The sequence below is a fragment of the Aplysia californica genome, unplaced genomic scaffold (genome assembly GCF_000002075.1).
Source record: "Aplysia californica isolate F4 #8 unplaced genomic scaffold, AplCal3.0 scaffold00012, whole genome shotgun sequence".
In the NCBI taxonomy this organism is placed as follows: Eukaryota; Metazoa; Mollusca; class Gastropoda; order Aplysiida; family Aplysiidae; genus Aplysia; species Aplysia californica.
The window spans coordinates 141,878-163,705 of record NW_004797282.1 but is presented as its reverse complement, the minus strand read 5'-3'; the positions used below and the strand labels follow the sequence as shown (position 1 = coordinate 163,705).

The following is a 21,828-nucleotide window of genomic DNA, read 5'->3' as shown; positions in this document are numbered from 1 at the left end:
GGGGGGGGGGGGGGAAGAGAAAATGTTATTCCCACCTGGCAGCCTATAACATTAGCAAGCTGGTTGTATAGCACTGTCAGTGGCGGTGGGTAGTGAAGAGCTCACAGACTTGAACCCCCGCTCTTGCCCCCCTCCACTGTACCCCGAAGTAAACGAAAGTTTCTTAAATAATGAAATAAGCAGTTGAAACTGTTACGATCGCACGTAATGAACACAGAGTGATCAACTTTGCGGCCTGCTCTTTTGTCCAACCACTATTGTCACCGCTTACAATTTTAGTAATCTACCGGCCAATCAAATGTCTTTAGGGCTCAGCAAAGGATGAGCCCATTTCCATGGCCCATCCTTTATTTAAAGTCTTCATGTAAAAAGGTAAAAGACTGTAAAAAAAGAACACTGTACCAATACTATCATTGACTGTACTGAGGGCTCATGCTCTCCTAGCCCTAACAATGGGGTGAAAGTTTACGACACACTTTCCCCCAGTGACACAGGTACCTATGCGCTAATTGGACCTTTGTAAGAGGTGCGTTTTACTTTCCGCGACCACACACCTAATCCAGCTCATAGACGGAATATGTTTGAAGTGCTGTGTGTGCATGTTTGTGTTTGTGCCGCTGAGATTTAACAGTTATAAATCACTTTGATCCACTGTTAAGGCAACTTTTTCATCCAAAAAAATCTAACTTAGAACAAAGAGATGGAAGACAAAGGGGACTCTTCTAGTTTGAATAGTTCTCAAAATGCTGTGGCTCACCCTGAGTATAGAAAAATGGTACTGCTTAGGTGTTATTGCTTGCTATTTTGTGGTAGAGAAGTGGAAGCAACCTAAGCCCCCACCCAAATTTTGGTCCACCCACCGCCACTGAGCACTGTCTGCTGATGCTGCTGTTGCTCCTATAATTGTATGTCGCATTTGTTCTCTCCTTTTTTCAGAAAGGGATGCACAATATCTGTGATAATTTGCTAAGCGTATGTTTTTCTGAGACACTTAGTACTTAGTTTAAAACAAAGACAAAACTAATAAAAGTAAACAAATTTGAAGAACTGTCAAACATTTTTATTGTACATTTATTCTCTTTAACTTTGTGTGCAACAAGCACAAGTATGGAAGTAGGAAATGAGCTGAGTATTTTTATGCGGGGGGAAAATTAATAATACAATTTAAAATCGTATATAAAGATAAGATCATGATGCAAAGAGAGAAAAAAAGTTAATATGTTAAGCATTTAGATCAAAGTATGGAATGAAATGTTTTAGAAAAAGTCCCTTATAAAATTCTGATGTTATGTGTGAAATCATAGTATAGAGAAATAAATACGGGGGTGGGGGGTGTGTGTGACTGTAGTAAAGAATTATATTTAGATTCTTGTTTGAAAGCTTAACAGCATCAATGTGAGATGAAAATAGGTATTGTTTTGAAGGCATTTTTGAGGCTTATTAAGCTTTTTAATATGTTTTCAGAATCAGCCTATTTCAAAGAGATAGTCCTTCAGTTAATTGAGTGCTAGAAATGCCCATTTTCCTGTATTATTATGAAACTTAATTTCTGTTTACTTTTACTCTCTTTCAGATGATACCAAATGAGGAGCACTCTAGCTTGAACTGTTGACCAGCTGAATGCCGAACTGGTTTATGCTTGTTTTGGTAATAGAAAATAGCAAACATGGATTCAAGTTCCAGTTCTACCAGACAAACATGTGTCTTGGATAACACAGAGAGCACTAATGGAGAATGTTGTTTTCAGTGTGTAGTGTGCCAGAAAAAAATCGACAATATTGACATGTTGGATAGCCATGTCAAGGAACATCCTGTGAGCAAAGTTTTTCAATGTTTTATTTGCAATGATGGCTTTGACAATACTGCGGAGCTGTTATGTCATCTTGGGGTACATGACTTACCCAGGCCTTTCAAGTGTGGATTGTGTAATGAGAGTTTTTATGACCAGAAAATGCTGTCCGACCACCTGTTAAGTAGTCATCGACCTCCTTCACTATTGTTCAAATGCGGACTTTGTATGTTGTCTTTTTACGAGATTTCAGGTTTAAACCAGCATGTGTCTGAAACTCATTCTGAAGAAACCAAAAGATTCCAATGTTCGTATTGCAGTAAAAAGTTTAGTGAAATTTCAGCTTTAAAAAATCATACTCCTTGTGAATGTAAGCCATCTTGTCTTCTAACTGAAAGTTCGCCTGTAGATCATATTTCTGAAGAAAATGAACTTTTGAACAGAGATGAAGTTGAGAGTGATGAAGATCATGTGAAACAAATTTCTCTATCAAAATCTAAAAGCTTAAAAAGGCGAAAGGGATTAAAAGAGATTCATGCAAGAAACTTCGAGAAAAAGTCTGGAAGTGTGCTGAGAAAAAGGGTGGAGAAATTGCAGAAGCATGCAAGAGCTATCCTTTCCAGTTCCTCGACAAAAACTGAAACAAAATTGAAAAACAAACAAAATAGTCTATTGACGCCCTCAAAGACTTCTCACAGTTTATGCGGTTACTACTCTGTTGAGTGTGGTAAATGTCACAAAGTTTTTGATTGTGAAGATCTTCTGAAAAGGCACTTCAATGAAGGCGACTGTGAAGGTTACAGGTGTAATTTGTGCTCCAAAACATACCATTTAGAGTTATTACTTTTAAAACATGTAGCAGAACATATGGTCACATCCGGCCAGACGTCATTTAACTGTTTGTATTGTCCAAAAACATTTGACACGTCCGACAGATTCATCTGCCATGCTGCGCTTCATAACTGTGGATCTGTGTTTACTTGCAAACTTTGTGGGAAGAATTATGCCCAGTCAGAATATGTGCTAAATCATTTAAGACGTATGCATAGAAATGTTGTCAGTAGGAAGACTGTACTACCCAGTTGTGCTGATTTGGAGAAGGATGTGGATCATACTGCTGAACAGGATAGGATGGATGCGCCCATCTTGTCGGATGCCACAGGTATAAAGTATAGTTATGATTGCAGTGAATGCAGTGAGAATTTTTCCAGCAACAGCAGTCTTGTACTACATGAATATCAAAGTCATGGACGCGAAGTGTACCATATTGACTGTACTAAGTGTTGTGTTTCATTTCAGTCAATTGAGCTTCTTTTCAAACATTTTAAAGATACAATGTGTGACGGATTTAAGTGTACAGTGTGTCACCAGTCATTTGAGATGGAATTGTCTTGCCTAAGGCATGAAACAACTCATCAAATAGAAATGACAAAAAAGAAAAATTTTACTTGCAAGTATTGTAAACGCGTTTTCAAATCACCCCATCAATTTACAAAACACTCTGAGATTCATTCTGAGAGCAAGCCTTTTGTGTGCAAAATCTGTCTCGCTCGATTTATAAATTCTGACAATCTTTTCAGTCATATAAAATCTATGCACCATCTGAATATTGATCGCCTGTCTGTGGCTCTGAATACAGCGTTACAACCTCTGTCTCATGAACATGTTGAGCTCAAGACAGAGAAAGTGAACACAGAAGTCATACCTTCAGAGACAGATGAGTCATGGGAGAGTGCTGATGGTTTCAATGTGCCTGAAGGTGAACGTACTTGCAAAAGCTGTGGCAAAGTTTTTCACACGCTGCATGGTTTGGCTTGCCATAGGAACTGGAACGGTATGGAGTGTCTTTATACTGTAGACTGTGATAAATGCAAAGCATCATTTGATTCCCTAAATCTCCTCTCCCTGCATATGCGTACTGGGTGTGAGGCCTACAAGTGTTTGGTTTGCTCTCAGGCTTTTGAGCTGGAGTCCTCATACCTGAGACATGTTGCAAAACATGAAGCAGATGTAGCAAAACAAACTTCAAGCAACGAGTCCCAAATATTTAGCTGTGGAAAGTGTGCAAAGAGTTTCAAGTCTGTGTCCCAGTATGCTAGACATGCCCGCACTCATGCTACAAGCACACCGTTTCGCTGCAAGGTTTGCTCTCAGCGATTTCTCTACATTGAACTGGTACACAAACATGTCAAAGGAAGACACGGAGTGAATATCAGTTCTTGTCCAGGTATTTTACAGAAGCGAAAAAAGCCACCCTCTCAAAATAGAGATCATTATCAATATTCTGTTTTCTGTCATGAATGCAAAGAATGCTTTGATAATATACAGGCTCTAAAGGAGCATGTGAGGATGAGTACTTGCTTTGGGTATGATTGTGAATTGTGTGGGCAGTCGTACGCCATTCAGTCGGATCTGATTCACCATGAAATAGAGGAACATTTGAGTAGAACTGATGGAAAACTTCAGTGTTGGAAATGCCTGGAGGAAGTCAACTCTCTTTCTGACTATATGCAACATGCAGGGATGCATGCAGAGTTCCAGTCTTTTAAGTGTGATTTGTGTGGAGAAAGATTTGTGTGTCTGGATCTTTTGGAAATTCACATGTCACAGTCTCATCAGGGTCAGCCGGAAGTGTCAACCGAATCAAATTCTGTATCAACTTTCAGTTGTAAGGTTTGCCATCGTACATTCAAGAGCATTGGGTCCTTGAAAGCTCATGAGTCAAGTTCAAAGCACAGACAAGTCCAGTGTACAACGTGTCAACAACATTTTCTGTGCAACAAAGATTTGCAACTTCACCTGCAGGTTGTGCACCAAGAGTCCATAAGTCACCATTGTAAAGTTTGTGGAAAAACGTTTGCATATCTGAATAACTTGCGTAGACACGAACGTATCCACACTGGGAAAAAACCGTACCAGTGTCAATTCTGTGCTAAGATGTTTTCTGGCATGGATCTTATCAAATCACACCTCCGCACTCACAGCTCTGAGAAGCCTTTCAAATGTCACATTTGTAATTATGCCTGCAAGCACAAGCACTACTTGAAGAGACACATCTTAACTCATGACACAAGTGTCGGTCGAGATCACATTTGCCCCACTTGCGGTAAAGGTTTCAGAACGAGGCACACTCTGGTGCAGCATTGCAAGCTGCATGGGAAGAAGACTTTTGAATGCAATGTGTGTAGTGCTTCCTTTGGTAGGAAAGACTACCTTGAGATACATATGAGAATTCATACGTTGGACAAGCCTTACTCATGTCCTGTGTGCTCTCAGAGTTTTGCAGTGTCCAGCAACATGAACTCCCATATGCGAAGAATCCACCCTGACTACTTCATAGCAACAAGAATGCAGAAGTCTCTGGCTAAAACAAGGGAACCAGTACACGTTCTGTCATCAGCTGAGGTCTCAAAGGTAACCAACACATTCTGAGTCGGAGCTTGTCTCTTGCTTGCATGATTCTTCTCAAGGCTGCCAATGTTCTGAATTGAAGTTCAATATAAATGTTAACCCTTTGTCAAGTTTATTTTAGGTTATTTTGAAAAACTTTGTTGTGTCAGAGGTGGGCATTAGATTGAATTTCAAAGTTTTGTTCTTAGATAGATAAAAATCTACAGTGTTAAATTCATCTTTCAACTTCGAAAGGCTAGACCCCTGAGTTGATGCCAGTTTCAAGAGGAACAATCTGGAGAACCTTGTAAACTGGCAGAGCAACCTTTATACACACTGCACTAATCAGGCCTTGTCAGTATGTTTGTGTTTGAGCACTTAATTGGCTGCTTGTGCTGTATGCTTCCTGGAAAGCTGAGAATTATAGAAGTGTTCTAGGATCTTCTGATAGTTGTAAAGTGCATAGAGCATGCTGTGGAGCATGGATATATGCACAATAAAAATGCAATTACAGTGCGGCCTCTGTATTAAGACCTTCGATATAATGATATTCTCTGTACAGTGACATGGTGCCCAGATCCCAATATTTCCCTTATATATCATAGAAGTAATATTTTTGGTTGCCTCTCTATAACGACAACTCTCTATAGTGACATTTTTTTCTGACCTCTCGACGATGTCGTTATAGAGAGACTGCACTGTAATTTGATAGGTTGTTTGTAGTTTAATTCGGTATCCCTGTCACCAGCCTGACAATTGATGATGATGTCCCTGTTCTAAACTGTTGGCTTGAATTGCATTGTAAGGTGTATTTGTTCTGGTACTGCATGTAGAAAAAGAATAATTTGTCTATCTGGAGAGGGTAGATGATGGAGTCTTTTCATCTCTGTCTTGTTTGCCAGATGTGGTCAGTAATGGGGGAGGGGGGGGGGGGTTAGTTCCCACGTCTGTGTTGTCAGGTGCTCTTGAAGTGAGATATATCAGTCTCAGTAAGTTTGAGCTTTTGTATGCTCTGTGAGTCTTTATTTAGATAGTCTACCTCATCTGCCTGTGTGAGATCCTTGCTTTAAGATTGTTACATGGGTCATTGTCCTAACCACATAGTATATGTTGGTAAAGATAAAGATTTCTTATGACGTGCAGTTCTAGTGAAAGTTGAAAACGTGTATCCTGTATTGTGAAAGGGAATGGGAAACTAGGCCCTGTATTGTTAAAGGGAATGGGAAATTGTGCCCTGAATTGTTGAAAGATGTCCAACATGGTAACCTGTATTTTATGTCGGTTTCTTTCAGTTTCAGGTGCTGACAGGGGAATCTTCTGAGATATCTGGTCTCCTGATCAGTGAACAGATTGCTAAGGCATAATGGACGTACTTGTGTTTGGTGATACAATAAGCTGTTATCTGAGAGAGAGAGAGAGAGAGAGAGAGAGAGAGAGAGAGAGAGAGAGAGAGAGAGAGAGAGAGAGAGAGGGAGGGAGGGAGGGAGGGAGGGAGGGAGGGAGGGAGGGAGGGAGGGAGGGAGGGAGGGAGGGAGAGAGAGAGAGACAGAGAGAGTGAGACAGAGAGAGACAGAGAGAGACAGAGAGAGACAGAGAGAGTGAGACAGAGAGAGTGAGACAGAGAGAGAGAGAGGAAGAGGGGGGGGGGGGAGGGGGGGACGGACAGACAGACAGACAGACAGAGAAAGAGACTTGGAGAGAGAGAAAGAGCGAGAGAGAGTCTGAGGGAGAAAGAGAAAGGGAGGAAAAGAGAGAGTGAGAGACAGAGAGAGAGAAAACTGACACTGAATATCGTAGAAGGAAAGAAAAGAGAATGAGAGACATGAACGTCACAGAACAAAAGAGACTGTGAAGAGAGAGAGAGAGAAAGCTTTTTTTCCTTCATATATTATGGAGTTTAATTACGGGTATGTTATGTCAATGGTTTTATCTTGTTTTGTAGTGCTTTTTTTAAGCAATGTGCAAGTCATTATCTTCCTCTTACTGTCCCACTACATTCCCCTGAATGCATACCGTAACAGAATCTGGCTAGATCCAGAATCAGACTGCCTTCTCAGTACGCACCCGTATGAGACGGATTTAGTAGCGCCTCAACTTTAAGAGTGCCAAGCCCTGCACGATCTCCTAAAAAATCTACTGCCACCATCACCAGATATTGAAAAATAGCCTGTATTCTATTAAAACCTGAGCACCTCGCTCAGAAAGATATATCACTACTCTGTCATGGCACAAGTTAAAAGGCAAGAGCTGAAATGGTTACACAGTACAGGATTGGAAAAGTGAAGCAAGTCATGAAATGTAATATCACTATTGGCAAGGGACACCAACTAATTTCTCTTGTCTTCCTACTTCTAACATTCTTATCTACTCTGTCAATAGAACTTTGTCGTGGGTGGTTGGCGGGTGCTCCGGTGTGGTTTGCTTCTTCTTTCCTACCAAATATATATCGTCCTTATCTCCCCTTCTTCTTTTTTATGTTTGTTACTCTCTTGTAACACCTCTAATCTCCGCTCATATGACCTTATGCAGTTGCGAGTGCCGTAAAACCTCTACTAACTACTAAAACTAAAAACTTTGTCCCTTTTATTTTGTTCTCAGATGCCATTGTGTACATTACGCTGTGATTTATTTGTGCTGATATGTATGACTGTAACAGAGGTTTTAAGTTTGTGTATGAACAAATTTTGACACTACTGAGACTTTGTTGATAGGCCTACTGATATCGTTCGCAGACTCCATTGACCATGGCTTCATGAACTCATCCAGATTGATTTTGCCACTGGTTGTGGTGAAAGCTGTTTGTTTTTTTTCGACTTTGTCTCTGATAGTTCTACATTGGATCTCAATTTCGTTATTTATGACAAGCAGTACAGACTTGAAATTTTTTTTTTTTCATAAGCCTGAAGCAAAATTATTTTAACGCATACTACATGAACATCTTTGATAATAACTGACAAAGAAGTAAGAAGTGAAAATCTTTTTTGGGGTAGGAAGAAAAAGCTAACTTAATTTATCTACATAATTTTGCTGAAAGTACATTTGTATTGAGAGAGTACACCTGTTTTCCTATAAGTAACTGTTATTGATATTAATGATGTCTTGCAATGTGTGACTGTGATGATATTGTTTTTGATGAAGCTTGTGCGAGAGATTTCGTTGGGTTTTTTTTCTTACATTGGAGTGAAGATGGCTTTTTTCTGTGATTCCTATGTATGATTGAGGATGTAAGATATTCGTGGTTGAGAACAGACTTATTTTATTTTCAGTGTGTGTATGTTTGTTTTTATGTATGTTATGTGTGTATTTTTGTGTGTGTGGGTGGGTGTGTGAGTGTGGGATTAAAGCAAAAATTGTGATCAATGTACCAACCAACAGTATTAATGAAGGGTGCTGATCTTTTATTGCACAATCATCTTATTGCGCATCTTTTTCTGAAGTAATTTATTTTACTTGATTTTTTTTGTGTTTTTGGAGTACAGAGATAAAAGTACAAATTCGAGTGCCGCCAAGGAAACTATGGTAAGTCATCTTTTGCAAATTTCACAGGAGAGACAAAAATTGGATTTTCTTGAAGCGTTTTCTGTGGATAAACTTAATTTTCATTGGGACATTTGGCTTTGGCTCCCTTATGAAAATGAAGTTTTTCCACCCAAAACGCTTCAAGAAAGTCCAATTTTTGTCTCTCCTGTAAAATTTACAAAACATGACTTACCATAGTTTACTTGGCGGCCCTCGAAATAATTACATTCCTTGTGGTAATTAAGAGGACTATTTGAGAATTGTGACTTTTATTTTTATGATTTTTTTGGTTGTATCTATTTTGTGACTTGAAAGAGATCGGAAGAACTGTTTTGTCTGGCCCCCATTCTTTCTAAATCCTAAAATCGATTTCTGATACGGACCTAAGGATTGCTACTTTAAAAAAAATAAATCTATGACCGTTTTTGTTAAAGAGTCGAAATTAAGTGTTTTTTTTCATGAAATAATTTACAGACATATTTGTAACAATGGAACACATGGCATTTCGACCTGAAACTGAATTAAAATAAAATTTTCTGTTGTTCATATTTTACTCTAATATTTTGTCTTTACATTGCTCCTAGCATGGATTATCACCTACTCTGTTGTTTTTTAAAAATATAACTTATGCAGTTTTTATGCATATATTGCTAGCCGGGTGATTCAACTGCCTAAGTCAAGTGCCAGGAGACAAATTTTTCAGGAGAAGCAAAAAACTGCTGTATTTCTTTATGCTCGTACCTATGAGTCTGAAATTCAATATATGGTATAATATGATGGAGGACAGTGGTCTGAAACTAACTTCAAAAAAAAAAAAGCTTTCTTACATAAGTTACTGGACATAGGCGGTTTAGACCTAACAAAATCTGCGTGATTCAACCGCCTATGTGACAATATGATGAGGTTTAGGCGTTTGAAATATGTTAATCAACATCACTCGACGAGTGCCAATGGTCGCTTGGGCGTTTGAGTAACCGATAAAAGCAAATCATAATAACAATAGTTTTAAGAGTAATTATAAAGTTAACAGTAATTATTTCAGTGATTTGGTTAGGTCTTCTGGGGCAGGACAGTTTTTGGCCTCATGGAGTTGGTAAAAAAGATCATTGATCAATTTGTACTGGATGTTTTTCTTCAGTGTGTGTCACAAACTTCCAAGATGGTAATGTCAGCTGTTAACTGTTACAACAATCAAAGATAAAGAGGTACAAATAGACACAATAAGGGTCATGAGACGCAAGGAAAAATGTAAGACAGATAGTCAGAGACAAAGGAGGGGAAGAGGGTCTACCAGTAGTCCCTGCCAAAACACCTGAGTTTTCATTAAAATTGAAAAAAAGAAAAAAAAGTAAAAAAGAAAAATGTCATTTCAGCATAGTTTATTCATCAGCAATTTCGGGAGCAAGGAATTCAAAAGACACCATAATGTAGTCAGTTTTTATCTACAATAAAAGCAACATCGAGCAGATTGCAGAGAATGTGTTCGAAACATGTCTTGTCGTTGTTTGCCATGTACAATTTGCATGTGAAAGGAATAGTCTCAAAACAACTCAAGAACATGTACAAATGCACAACACTTACACAAATCCATCAAACTAGAGATGAGATTTGACACAGCTTTGACTACACTGATTGCCAACAAATGCGCACCTCAGTAGAAATACCTCCACTCTGCCATCTACTCACTCAGCCTCCTTATATTATATATAGGAAATAGGAATATTCTAGGGGGAGGAGGCATGGGGAGGAAGGGGGATAAGCTAATTTGTTCGCATTTTAAAAAAAATGGTTGAGATTGTATGGAAGCAGCTGATCTGACGCAACTTTCAAATCACTGACCCAAATCTTTACAAAAATACACACGCACCAAAACATACAACACCAGAGTGCCCTCCATAGTGCAGAATACATAATTTACCCTTTTTCTGGTTGTCATGCAAAGCTCTGTAAGACGTTTAAGTGTCTGTGAACAGATATAATGCAATTTAAAAATATAAAAAAAAGCTAGGTTGAGACTTTCAGGACTGAATACAAAATAAATAAATTAATCCTGAGAATTCCCATACCTGCATATTTCTCAGGAAACATATTTCAAGACGGACTACAGCTGAGGCCTCGGTGCCCACAGTGGAGCCCAGGCAAGATGACGAGTAAACTCTCCACATCAGAATAAAGTGCAACCCATCACATGATTGTTAGAACTTACAACAAAACTCACAAATTGGCGTAGGCTACCTCTTAGCTTTAACACTTAGGCCTGGCACTGCCTTTGAAGTGACCTTAATTGCAGACATTATGTATACATATTATATAATATGTGTCAGGACGTGGAGGAACCAGGCGCTCATCAATTTTTTTATGGAGTTATTGGTACCATTATAAAGCTTGTTCATTTGTCTTGCTTGTGATAACAAAATTACCTATCTATCTCTATCTTGAATACAAGTCGAGATATTTGCAATTGAAGGAGGTGGGGGCCGCCTGATTTCAGAGGTAAAATTGGCATGAAAATGGCCGTCAAAGTCTGGTGTCTTACACAGCTTGAGAGACTTTGGAAACAAATAATTTACTTTTTTTTGGGGTCCCCTTTATCAACTTTTTTTCACATAAACCCTCACAGAAGTGTCTTTTTCAATAAATATATATATATATATATTTATTTATATATATATATATATAAGATGTAGGAAAGCACAAAAAAAAAAAAAAAAAAGCAAAAGCAAAACCCGCGAAAAAAGGCTGATATCTCTGATTTCATTATTGTGACGAGCGCCTGATTTCACCACGCTGCCTCACATCACATATACACATCTGGTAGGAGGTTGAACTAGTACAAAAACTAACAATACACACAAAATGGGCCTTTTACTTTTACTTACTACTTTTAGACACATTAATTAATTACATTAACAGGTACATTAATTCCAAACAATGTAACGCTTGACATCAGATCTGTCTTTCTTTGCACTGAGTACGAGTACGTGGGCATTCATCGTTGGGAAAACCAGTCCCTTGCAAAGCTCAGTAGACCCGACAGCACAAGTAACAGTAAAGGCAGCCTTGAACAAGGAGTGTGATACAAATTAAATCCGTAAAATCATTCATTTTATTAACTGTGAAAACAGGCATGATGCAAGCTTTTGAACGGAGGAGATTCTACACAGAATAAAGAACGAAAATAACACATGGAACTGAATTCAGAGAAAACTGAGTTGTTAATTAACTACACTATATTAATTCCAAAAAATGTAACGTTCGACTTCAGATCTGTCTTTCTTTACACTGAGTACATCACGTGGGCATATATGCCTACAAAGTAAGACATACAGCTTTTTCAAGAGGTATGAAATCGAATCTCAGAACCACAGCGGTAAAAAACAAAATTTAAAAAAAACTCGAACCAAAAATGCTCCTGGTTTAAAAAAAAAAATACAACCAGGACAGCCCATTTTGTAGCGAAGAAAGAAACCAACAGTGCAAATGGAGTGATCAGAATTGCACCCAAAAAAAAAGGGGGGGAAGGCTTCCTTCACCTTGTTAACTCAGCTAACCCTCACAAACTTTCAGCCTTCACATGGCTTTGTCAGCCGAGACTGATCAGACTGACTTATCCACATTTTATATACTGGTAATACACGTATAGGGAAACGCAAAAACATTTTGACAGGTGAACAGTAGAAATAAACATATTTAACACGTAAAAGTAAGAGGGTTCGTCTAAACTGTTGGGAATTTTGCTTCTTGTCCACTTTTGAGTAGGTTCTTGTTTATGGAGTGGAGTGCACACACGCAATAGCAAAAATGTTTCATCTAGTGGGATTGTAACCTGGTTTTTTACTATACCGTACCTCATCTTGTGGGATTGTAACCTTGCTTATTACTATACCGTACCACATCTTGTGCAAACTGGTCCTCAAAACCAAACAAAGGAATATTATATGATATGTGCGCATTTGATGAAGATAAACCCTACACAGTAGGCCTGCCTTATTTCAAGTTACTCCAAACATCTTAATTTCAGCGGGCATGCCCTAGGAACAATGCTTTCACCGTCTGAAGACACAGCTCTAAGCAGTCGGCACAAAATGGGTTTCTGCTGGTCAAACAAGTAATGGAGTGAGTTATGGAGTGAGTTATGGAGTGAGTTATGGAGTGAGTTATGGAGTGAGTTATGGAGTGAGTTATGGAGTGAGTTATGGAGTGAGTTATGGAGTGAGTTATGTGCAACTAGTTCAGTGTATCTTCCTAGTCTTGTAACATTAACAGTGTGCTAAGTGCAGAAACCAAAAACAATATTCGCACGGGTGGGCGGAAGTAACTGAACCTTCGCGCAAAATTCACGGGTCATCGTTTTCTCTTCAGGTCAGCTCAACGATGGTGTTATGCTCTAACCTTGTCACCGTTTTCTTTAAAATTTTACGGCACACAACACCCCCTCCCCCTCCCAGGCTCAAATGATGAGAGAAGACACAAGTTACCTCACTGTGAGTATATACTATTTATATTGCATGCTGAGTCCTGATTTTTTTGGAGGACCCATAGCTCAACTTCGGTTTATGGTTTTAGAAAAAACAAAAAAGTTAACCTGTTTCCTACTTACAGTTGCACATTTAGAACATAACGCCATCAATAAAATGTATTATATTATTTGTCTTCATTTCGCTAGTAACATCTTGAGTAAAATTCCACTTTCAAGTTAGATGCATACAGAAACGGTTGAGGAACCGGTGGGCATGAGGAAAAACATCACAGCACACGACAAACAACGAAATCCACACAGGAAATTGATATCTCTCTCTCCTGCATCTTCTGCACCTGCACGTTGACACTCTCTACTGACCTAGATGTATATATATAATGCATCTTGGAAACATAGATCTCGCATAAAGCCACTTGCCTTGAAATATTGATTTATTCACTGCCCATACTGCTGCTTGCTCAAATAAATATATAATAGATCTATGCACTTCTCCTGTATGAATGAATCTTTCTGAAAATATGGGCTTCTCTGTGTATATATATGGCGCTACTTGCTGTTATGTTCAGAGGAAACATAAACACAGGCCAACCTGCAGTGCTTCGGAGATTTTGCCAGAGTGAGAATGTACACTCCAGCATTCTATTTCTATGAAATGACAACAGGTTACAACACTCCACACAGAAGAAGTGTTTATGTTAAATGCAAGGGTACTACAACTACTATATAATTCAACTTGTGACTCATTCTTCCTTAGCCTGTCACTCATCCCATACTGTACTGCTCTTCATAAAACAAAATGATCAATTGGTTTCACGAATCAGATACAAATCTCTATCATTACCAAAGCACTTATCGTTAAATCTCCCACTGACTCCACCATGTTGAAGCCTACGAGACATAAGTTTTACACACGATGATGAAAAACGAATTGCATTCACAATCACCAAAAATGGATTGAAAATTAAAAACAATGGGTGAAATTTTTTTTCACAAGAATCTGATGGGACAATTTGTCAAAATGCACTAGCACTACTAGCAGCTCAAAACAATTTGAGCAATGCCAAGCCACCATTCATCAGTACAAATTGGTCTGTCAGGGAAACTTTATCTCCACCCTACCCCAGCAACATAAGATTCAGATAACAAAAGGTTTTTAAAAAAAGTCTTGAAGTGTTTAATTGAAAAGGACCCCAGAACATGGCACAGAGCTGCCTGAGAGACCAGGTAAATTCTAGCTATACTAAAGTAAAAAAAAAAAGCCAATGTAAACTTCAGTCAAATGTGGGTAGGACAACTTACACTTGGTGACCCTTATAATCTCTAGTGAAGGAGCACAAAAAATAATAATCGCCAGCACATGAAGAAACAGTCAACAAAGATACTACAGAGTCCCTGAAAACAATACATCAATAAGATAATTTTTTAAGTGCTCAGCAACTGAATTAAGTATCAAAACAAAAAGTACCAATACTAATCCAAAAACAGATTGAAAAGTACTCTACAGATAGTCTTTCTACGGAAATGGAAAACAAATTACAAAAGGTACTGGTGGTTGGGCTCACAACTTTCGTGCCACATTCAGGTGAATCATATATGCTTGTCATTTACAAAATGTAGAAAACAAACTGGCCGCACAGGGATTCACTACACAAGACAAAACACACTACAGTGAACAAAAGACAGTTCAATTCCACTACAAATGTCATTTGTTCCCGCTCACAGTATTAAGGGCTGCCCATTCCCAGCATATATGTTTTGGTAAATCAACAAATTAAGAATTCGTAATTCTGGGTTAAAAATTCATAATATGACCATGCATACATAGTCTTCTTCCCTGGGGTGTCAAGGGCAAGGGTTGTAGTTGTAGTCAAGTATTAATGTAATGCAAACTAAGGCATAATGAACAAACAGGTCTTGGCAGGCTCGTCACTGGCGAGCCAAGAGAAAAAAGGGAAGAGGAGGAGAGGTGTTACTGCTTGCATAAACCAAAGCAACATTTGGAATTATAGAATATGTTAAGTTTTAGTAGAGTTTTTTTTTTTTAGTAGAGGTTTTACGGCGCTCGCAACTGCATAAGGTCATAAGAGCGCCAGAAGATTAGAGGTGTTACAAGAGAGTAACAATAATAAAAAAGAAGAAGGGGAGATAAGGATGATAGATGTTTGATAGGAAAGAAGGAGCAAACCACCAGAGCACCCGCCAACCACCCATGGAACTATAGGTTTCTCTTCACAAGGAACTGTAGAATACATCACAAGCCTTTGATCCTGATTGTGCATCACAACCAACCATGCCCCATCCACTGCAACCAACTGTTCCAAATTTCAAATATTGATCCATTATTTTTTAAAAATTCTCTCATTGACCAAAGCTGTCACCAAAAACACAAAAGTGTGGGAATTTTCCAATACCTTGTACACCTAATGGTCTTACTCCTCGCTTTAGCATCTCGTAAGTCTAATTAACGTTTTTCTAAGGGCAAAGTGGCACTGAGTGTCTACAAGGGTACAACACAAAGAGAGTGCTCGTGTTAGACAGCTGTATGTGATGTAGTGACCTACACTGTCCTGATCCAGTTGTTTTTCTCCCACTATTCAACGGGAAGGTTTGCAATGGGATGGGGTAGCCGAAGTTTTTTAGAAATCGGAATCTGGAGTATAATGATCGTAATTACGTAAAACTGACAAAAAATCAGTATGATTCTGCCTAATTCGTACTGATGGGCAGCCCTGAGTACTATGGGACTCACAAAACCCCTGAAGGAACGTGGAAAAGGACTTCAAAATTTTGGCTGTCACACAAGATCAAGAACAATAATAAGAAGGAAAAAAAAGTGCATATTTTCCTTTCATACAGACAAGAACAAAAGGAATCTTTACAAAGCCAAAAAGCTGTAAATGTTGTGACTAGGATGAATATAATAAAGCTTTTCCAAGAAATAAAACTGATGATTAAAAAAAATATTTAAAAAATGAAATAAATAAAAACACCTTTAAAATGTAAAATGTGAAAATTGTGCTTGTACAACATGAAAAATTATGACTGTCAGAAACTGAAAAAGCATCAAACTGAACAACCAACAAAAGCTGAACTAATCCTACGGTTTCTTACATTGAAGTACAGCGGAGGAGAGGAGAGCACACAGGCAGAACTTTGAACAGGAAACTTCGAAACAAAGTTTTGCAATTAAACTACGAAAGGCAAACGAGCACTTAAATAAATCAAACCACTACGCATTTACTTAACGGTTCATCACACTACAAATCAGGATATAAAAATAAGTACAGTGGGCATGTAATGATATGCAAGAAGTAAAAAAAGAGAAAAAAAAAGAAAGGTCAAACAGGTTTCGAAAGAAAGGACGAAAAAAAAAGAAAACCCAACACCTCTCGAGTAGAAACAAGAGTTGGAAGTGTTCCCTACGCAGCACAAATAACGGTCTGCAGTAGAAGACAGGTGGTTGATAATATCATGAAATTGCATTATGATATAATATCATTCTCAGTGGTTAAGTTGGAACCAACAAGACATTTATAAGACAAATTTTAACAGTGGAGGAATGGAAGCAGAGATGATGTACGTCACGCGTACGAGGGGAAAAAAAGGGAACAACATTCTACCCTGCATCAGCCGATATTGCTTTGGTCATCAATTCATCAGGAAACATTTACCACCTTCTAAGACAGACAAAACATTTACCACTGATGTCGCCCACCTTCTAAGACAGACAAAGGAGCCTATTAGAGAATGGCAAGGTGATTGATATTTCCTCTTGGAAGAACTGGGTTAAAAAACACAAGCAAACCAACTCTACATCTCTCTAAAGGTCGTCTCTACCGTCAGTCACAGGGTCAAGTCAATTCAGCCAGAAACTGTTTCTTCAAAAAGAAAAAACTTCCAGCCTATGAATTACATGGAAATTGGAACAACGGGCATTACTTTTCTATCACTTGATGTATGACAAATATATACATATATATAGCGTGTACGATTGACTATCTATTCATGGAACGATCTCTCAGTCATTACAAAAGTGTTTTCAGTAAGTATCGAGAATGATGCTACTTTATGCATTTCCAAATTTTAGAAAAACTAGACAGAAGTACAAACACCAAAACTATCTGTTGTGCATAGGTCTAGTCTATGGTAATTTTTCTGACAAATGATAGTAAAATGCCACTACTTTTCGAAAAAAACCAACATTCAGTAATTTCTAAATTTAGAGGAAGTCGAATAATCATGGCACATTATTCCACACTGAAATTTGTGAGTGAAAGAGATTTCAACGTTGAAAGTCATTACCGCACCTTTTGGACAAAGTCACATCATTTGAACATCACATTAACAACACTGTTTGAACATCACATTAACAACACTGTTTGAACATCACATTAACAACACTGTTTGAACATCACATTAACAACACATATTTTATGTCAGTGGGGTAAGTGGTTGGGGCATACAAAACGTATCAATGCCTGATTTAACATACCAACATGAACCTAATTTGGAGCTCTTCGCATTTATCAATTCACTAATACAGTTATTGCTTTAAAAATCTTTACCTAAACCTAACCACCAAAAGTAAGACTGCTTAAACCAATGATATGACCCCTCAAAACAAAGCCGCTTTCTCAGCCAAGCATACTGAAAAAAAAAAGAGCAAAGAACCCTTACACCATCATATTAAAAACTTATAAACAACCCATGGTGAGGTACTTCAATGTCTGAAATAATCAAAAATACAAAGCTGAACAAGGGGTTACCATTTTTAAAAACTACCCCCGTCCCCCCTAAAAAAAATCTAAATAATCAACTTTCAAGTGAACAGGGTACATGAACAACTCGCAGTGCAAAGTCACCTATGGCACACAATGCTGGTAATGTTTATACAAAAATATCCACCATAGATGAAATCCACAATACAGAAGACCATACTGAGAACATTTTTTTTTTTAAAACATCATCTCATCATATACATTTGCAGAACAGGGGTCATTACTGACTCAACTAGCACCTGTCAGACCAAACAATTTCACAGATATGATTTAAAACATTAGAGAAATTGCTCTGGAACATTTGTGGACAACTGAACAAAAAGCTTTCATTACAACAAAATCCCCACCAAATCACACAGGCTCACACACTCTGACTTTAAAGCCAGCAAATGCTCAAACCAACAATATGTCGACCTAAAAGTCTATATTTCTCACTACCTAACCTACATTCTATTTCAGCTCTTAGACCTTCAGGGAAATGAAAAACTATTGAATTCAAAGTGGCCTCAGATGTAATCATAATATTAATGAAACTGCAAAATGAGTTGAATTCAAAAGCCCCCCCCCCCCTTAAAAAAGGTGTGTGTGTGTGTGTGTGAGGAACAATCCACTGTATGATACTGGTACTCACATTTCAGCTTAAAACTAAACACATCATAAAATCAAGGTGCCGTTTTTATCAAAATTCCTACAAAATCCACCTTTTCTACATTCTAAATATTGATCTAACCACTTAATGCACTAAATCTAAAAAAGCAAAATATATTTTTTAAATGGTTTTCCTTTGTGAAATCTACATGTATGACTACCATCTGTCACTCAAATATTTTCTTACTCATCACCAATATGAGGGAGGGGAAAAAAATGATTCTGTACAAGACATGGTACAATATATCATTGGACATTGAGATATGTGATGATATATCACAGCACCCACCCCGAGAAAGAACAACAGGCTTGCTGAAAAACTGATCGCTGGAGGATAAAAAGAAGTGGAAAAAGAACTGTCTGTGACACACGATACGGGAATATATCAGGTTCTCCTTTCTCCCAAAAAAGCTATCTTTCTGAAAATACGACAGTTTGCCTCACGTCCATTGAGTGGGAATATATCGGGTTCCTGTTTCTCCCCAAAAAGCTATCATATTTCTGAAAATGTGACAGTTTGCTTCACTACCTTTGATTCAACATTTACTTGTACAAGAACCAACCTTCAATATGAAAACTCTGTCCTTGCCAATAATTGAGGCAGCAAGTTCCGTTTCAGTGGTATATTGATATGAAGACAACACACGCCAAAATAAAACGTGTACTTCCCACTCTTTTAAATATTTTTTATTCAGTGGCCTATTCCACAAATCTTATGAAGCTTTATCTGAACATTTTGCATGTAATGATGGTAAAAATCACACAGAAGCTATCCTAAAGTTATACAGAAACAGAAACGAGCTCAGAAGAAAAAGAAAGGACCTGTCACACCCAAAGAACATATGTGTTCTATGTCTTTAAGTTGGATCCTGCGATTCCTAGACTTGCTCTTTCATATAAACAGTGTTCAAGTTTTTCCCAATTTTGGAAGTAACATTGTCAAAAACAAACTTGGCACAACCAGATACGTTTACAATGACCTCGCTATAGACACTTGCAATTCATTCATCTACGAGACCATAACTTGGCATAGTAAAGCGCTACTGGCCAATGCCATGTGACAGGATGAAGAAGAGCCATTAAGAGGGAGGCTATTTGAAAACTTTAAATTATGACATTTCCACTCTAGTCTCTCCAGAGTTTGACTCAATGTTCTCATCCAATTAACCCCCCCGAAAAATAACCAAAACAACCAACAAAACCAAACAAACTGGCCAAGTCTCTACGGCTATACAGAGGTGCAACTACTTCATGTAAAGCACCACACGGATCTATACAGATATGATATGTTACTAAACCATGTACCAATTTTCTCACAACATTGACTCATTCAGAATTGTCCGCCTGAGACAGTGAAAAGTTCAGTCATTGAATGTCTTTCTCTTGCATGGCACTGATTAAAATCACATTTCAATTAGTGACAAAACTGACGCTAAAATTGACAACAACATTACGACTATGAAACATGTATATGAAAGGAAATCTTTAATTTAGAAAAAAAAAAGACAAGACACTGAACCCCAAAACTTTGTAGTATTACCACATGTAGAACAGGCTTTTATTCTGCTGGTCAAAACTGAACGGTTGAGGGCGGGTGGAAAGTGTGATTTGCCAAAGTACACTTTACCAAAGAGAAATCACCACCAATCAGAATTGACCTAAACATAACATGCTTCTCCGAGTATTCAACACAGAACACCTCATGTACCAATAAACAGCAGCTTCTGTGACAGTAGAAGGCATGTACAGTACAACCTATCCAACACCTCTACTTCCTATCAGCAATAGTACAGCTTTTACACCTCAAAATGATACAATTTCTACTATCTAGAAGGCAGGCTGCTTTGACTGTCTGTCAGGGCCAACCCAGGTTAAACATGGAGTAGCATTCAGATATACAGACCGACAGTTCAGTTCAAGAAACCCTTATAGCGTACCACATTTCTCTAAAATCAATTTTTTTGCTTTCCCCTGGACGCATATATATTTCTCCATCACATATCTCTCCTATGCCCGGATTGGACTGTAAATAAAAGATCTGCAGCCACAAAAAGCTAAAAAAAAAGTTGATTTTTTGAAAAATCTGGAATAGGGGTTTCTTGAACTGAACCGTCGAGGTGGACATACTCGATTAAAAACATGTCCACTTAGGAAGCAAACGCATCTTCTGTGTGCAATGGTGAAGAGCATAACTGCTACACCACAGACACCAGTTTTCTTTCTTGGTTCGACCAAAGAGTCTACATAACAAGAGGGTCCACTCCTCTCTTCGAGCCAATTAAAAAAGTATCCTTAAAATTCGGTGGTGCCCTCTTCGCAAATGCGCACCCTTTGCGAACAGAGTTACCCTACTTGTTTAAAAAAAAAAATCAAAGTGAAACAAGTTTTTGAATAAATAAGAATTCAAATTTCGGAAGAAAGCTTTTTTAAAATGGTTACGCTGACAAAAAACCTCTTCCAGAGGAAGGGGAGACTGTTTTCTTCGTTTAATTTGACTTTAGAATGAAAGGCGAGAGGTCATTAAAATAAAAAAACCTAAAACTCCGCACTGAACGAACCCGAACAGCTGATGAACAGCAGTCGATCTGCTCACGCAAGGAGGTGCTATTCCTATTCTCTTCTGGAGAAATGAAAGAGAGCTTCAAAACAGACAGCAGCACCATCTGAAGCAAAGAGCGAACTTCCGGCGGACACTTTTTTGGCTAAGTGGACCATCTTGTTATACATATGTACTATCTTTGGTTCGACTGATGGCACAGTTCACGAGCCCCACAAGTCCCCTCTATAGATACTATTATTATCATTACCATTACATTAAAGGCAATATTAAACAACCCTTACCATGACCCTGTGAGATTGAATTGCTGGGGGCTGAACCCGCGTCAACTCGAAAAGGTTTGATCAGAATGGCCATCAATATTAGAGATTCTACAAAATTTCTAGGGTATCGAATAAGTGTCAGAGTTACTTCAAATATTACCAAGTACCAGTACTTAACACATCACACCCTCACTCGCCCAGGGTCGCCTCTGAGTTTCTTCACACGCTCCACCCCAACGAGCCCATAATCACCTGATTCAGATTAATCAGATGTAGAATCTAGATCTAGAGATCCACTGCATGGCAGAGAGAGAGTGATGGGTTGGACACCACGATTGAAGTAAAGCTAGAACAGTTCTAAGAACATGTACACATAAAGTTATATTTTTTGGAAACTACATTCA

At 38.3% G+C, this 21,828-nt stretch overlaps 1 protein-coding gene across 1 annotated transcript in view; it reads left to right on the top strand.

Annotated features, from left to right (window-relative positions):
• Nucleotides 1–6,650, top strand: part of LOC101862917 (zinc finger protein 26) — a 12,644-nt gene extending 5,994 nt beyond the window's left edge. The window contains exons 2-3 of the mRNA XM_005090039.3: nucleotides 1,574–5,203; nucleotides 6,472–6,650. Coding sequence (XP_005090096.1) covers nucleotides 1,667–5,203; nucleotides 6,472–6,543 — 3,609 coding nt within the window. The 5' untranslated portion in view covers nucleotides 1,574–1,666 and the 3' untranslated portion in view covers nucleotides 6,544–6,650. The remainder of the gene's footprint in view (nucleotides 1–1,573; nucleotides 5,204–6,471) is intronic.
• The last annotated feature ends 15,178 nt before the right edge of the window (nucleotides 6,651–21,828 follow it).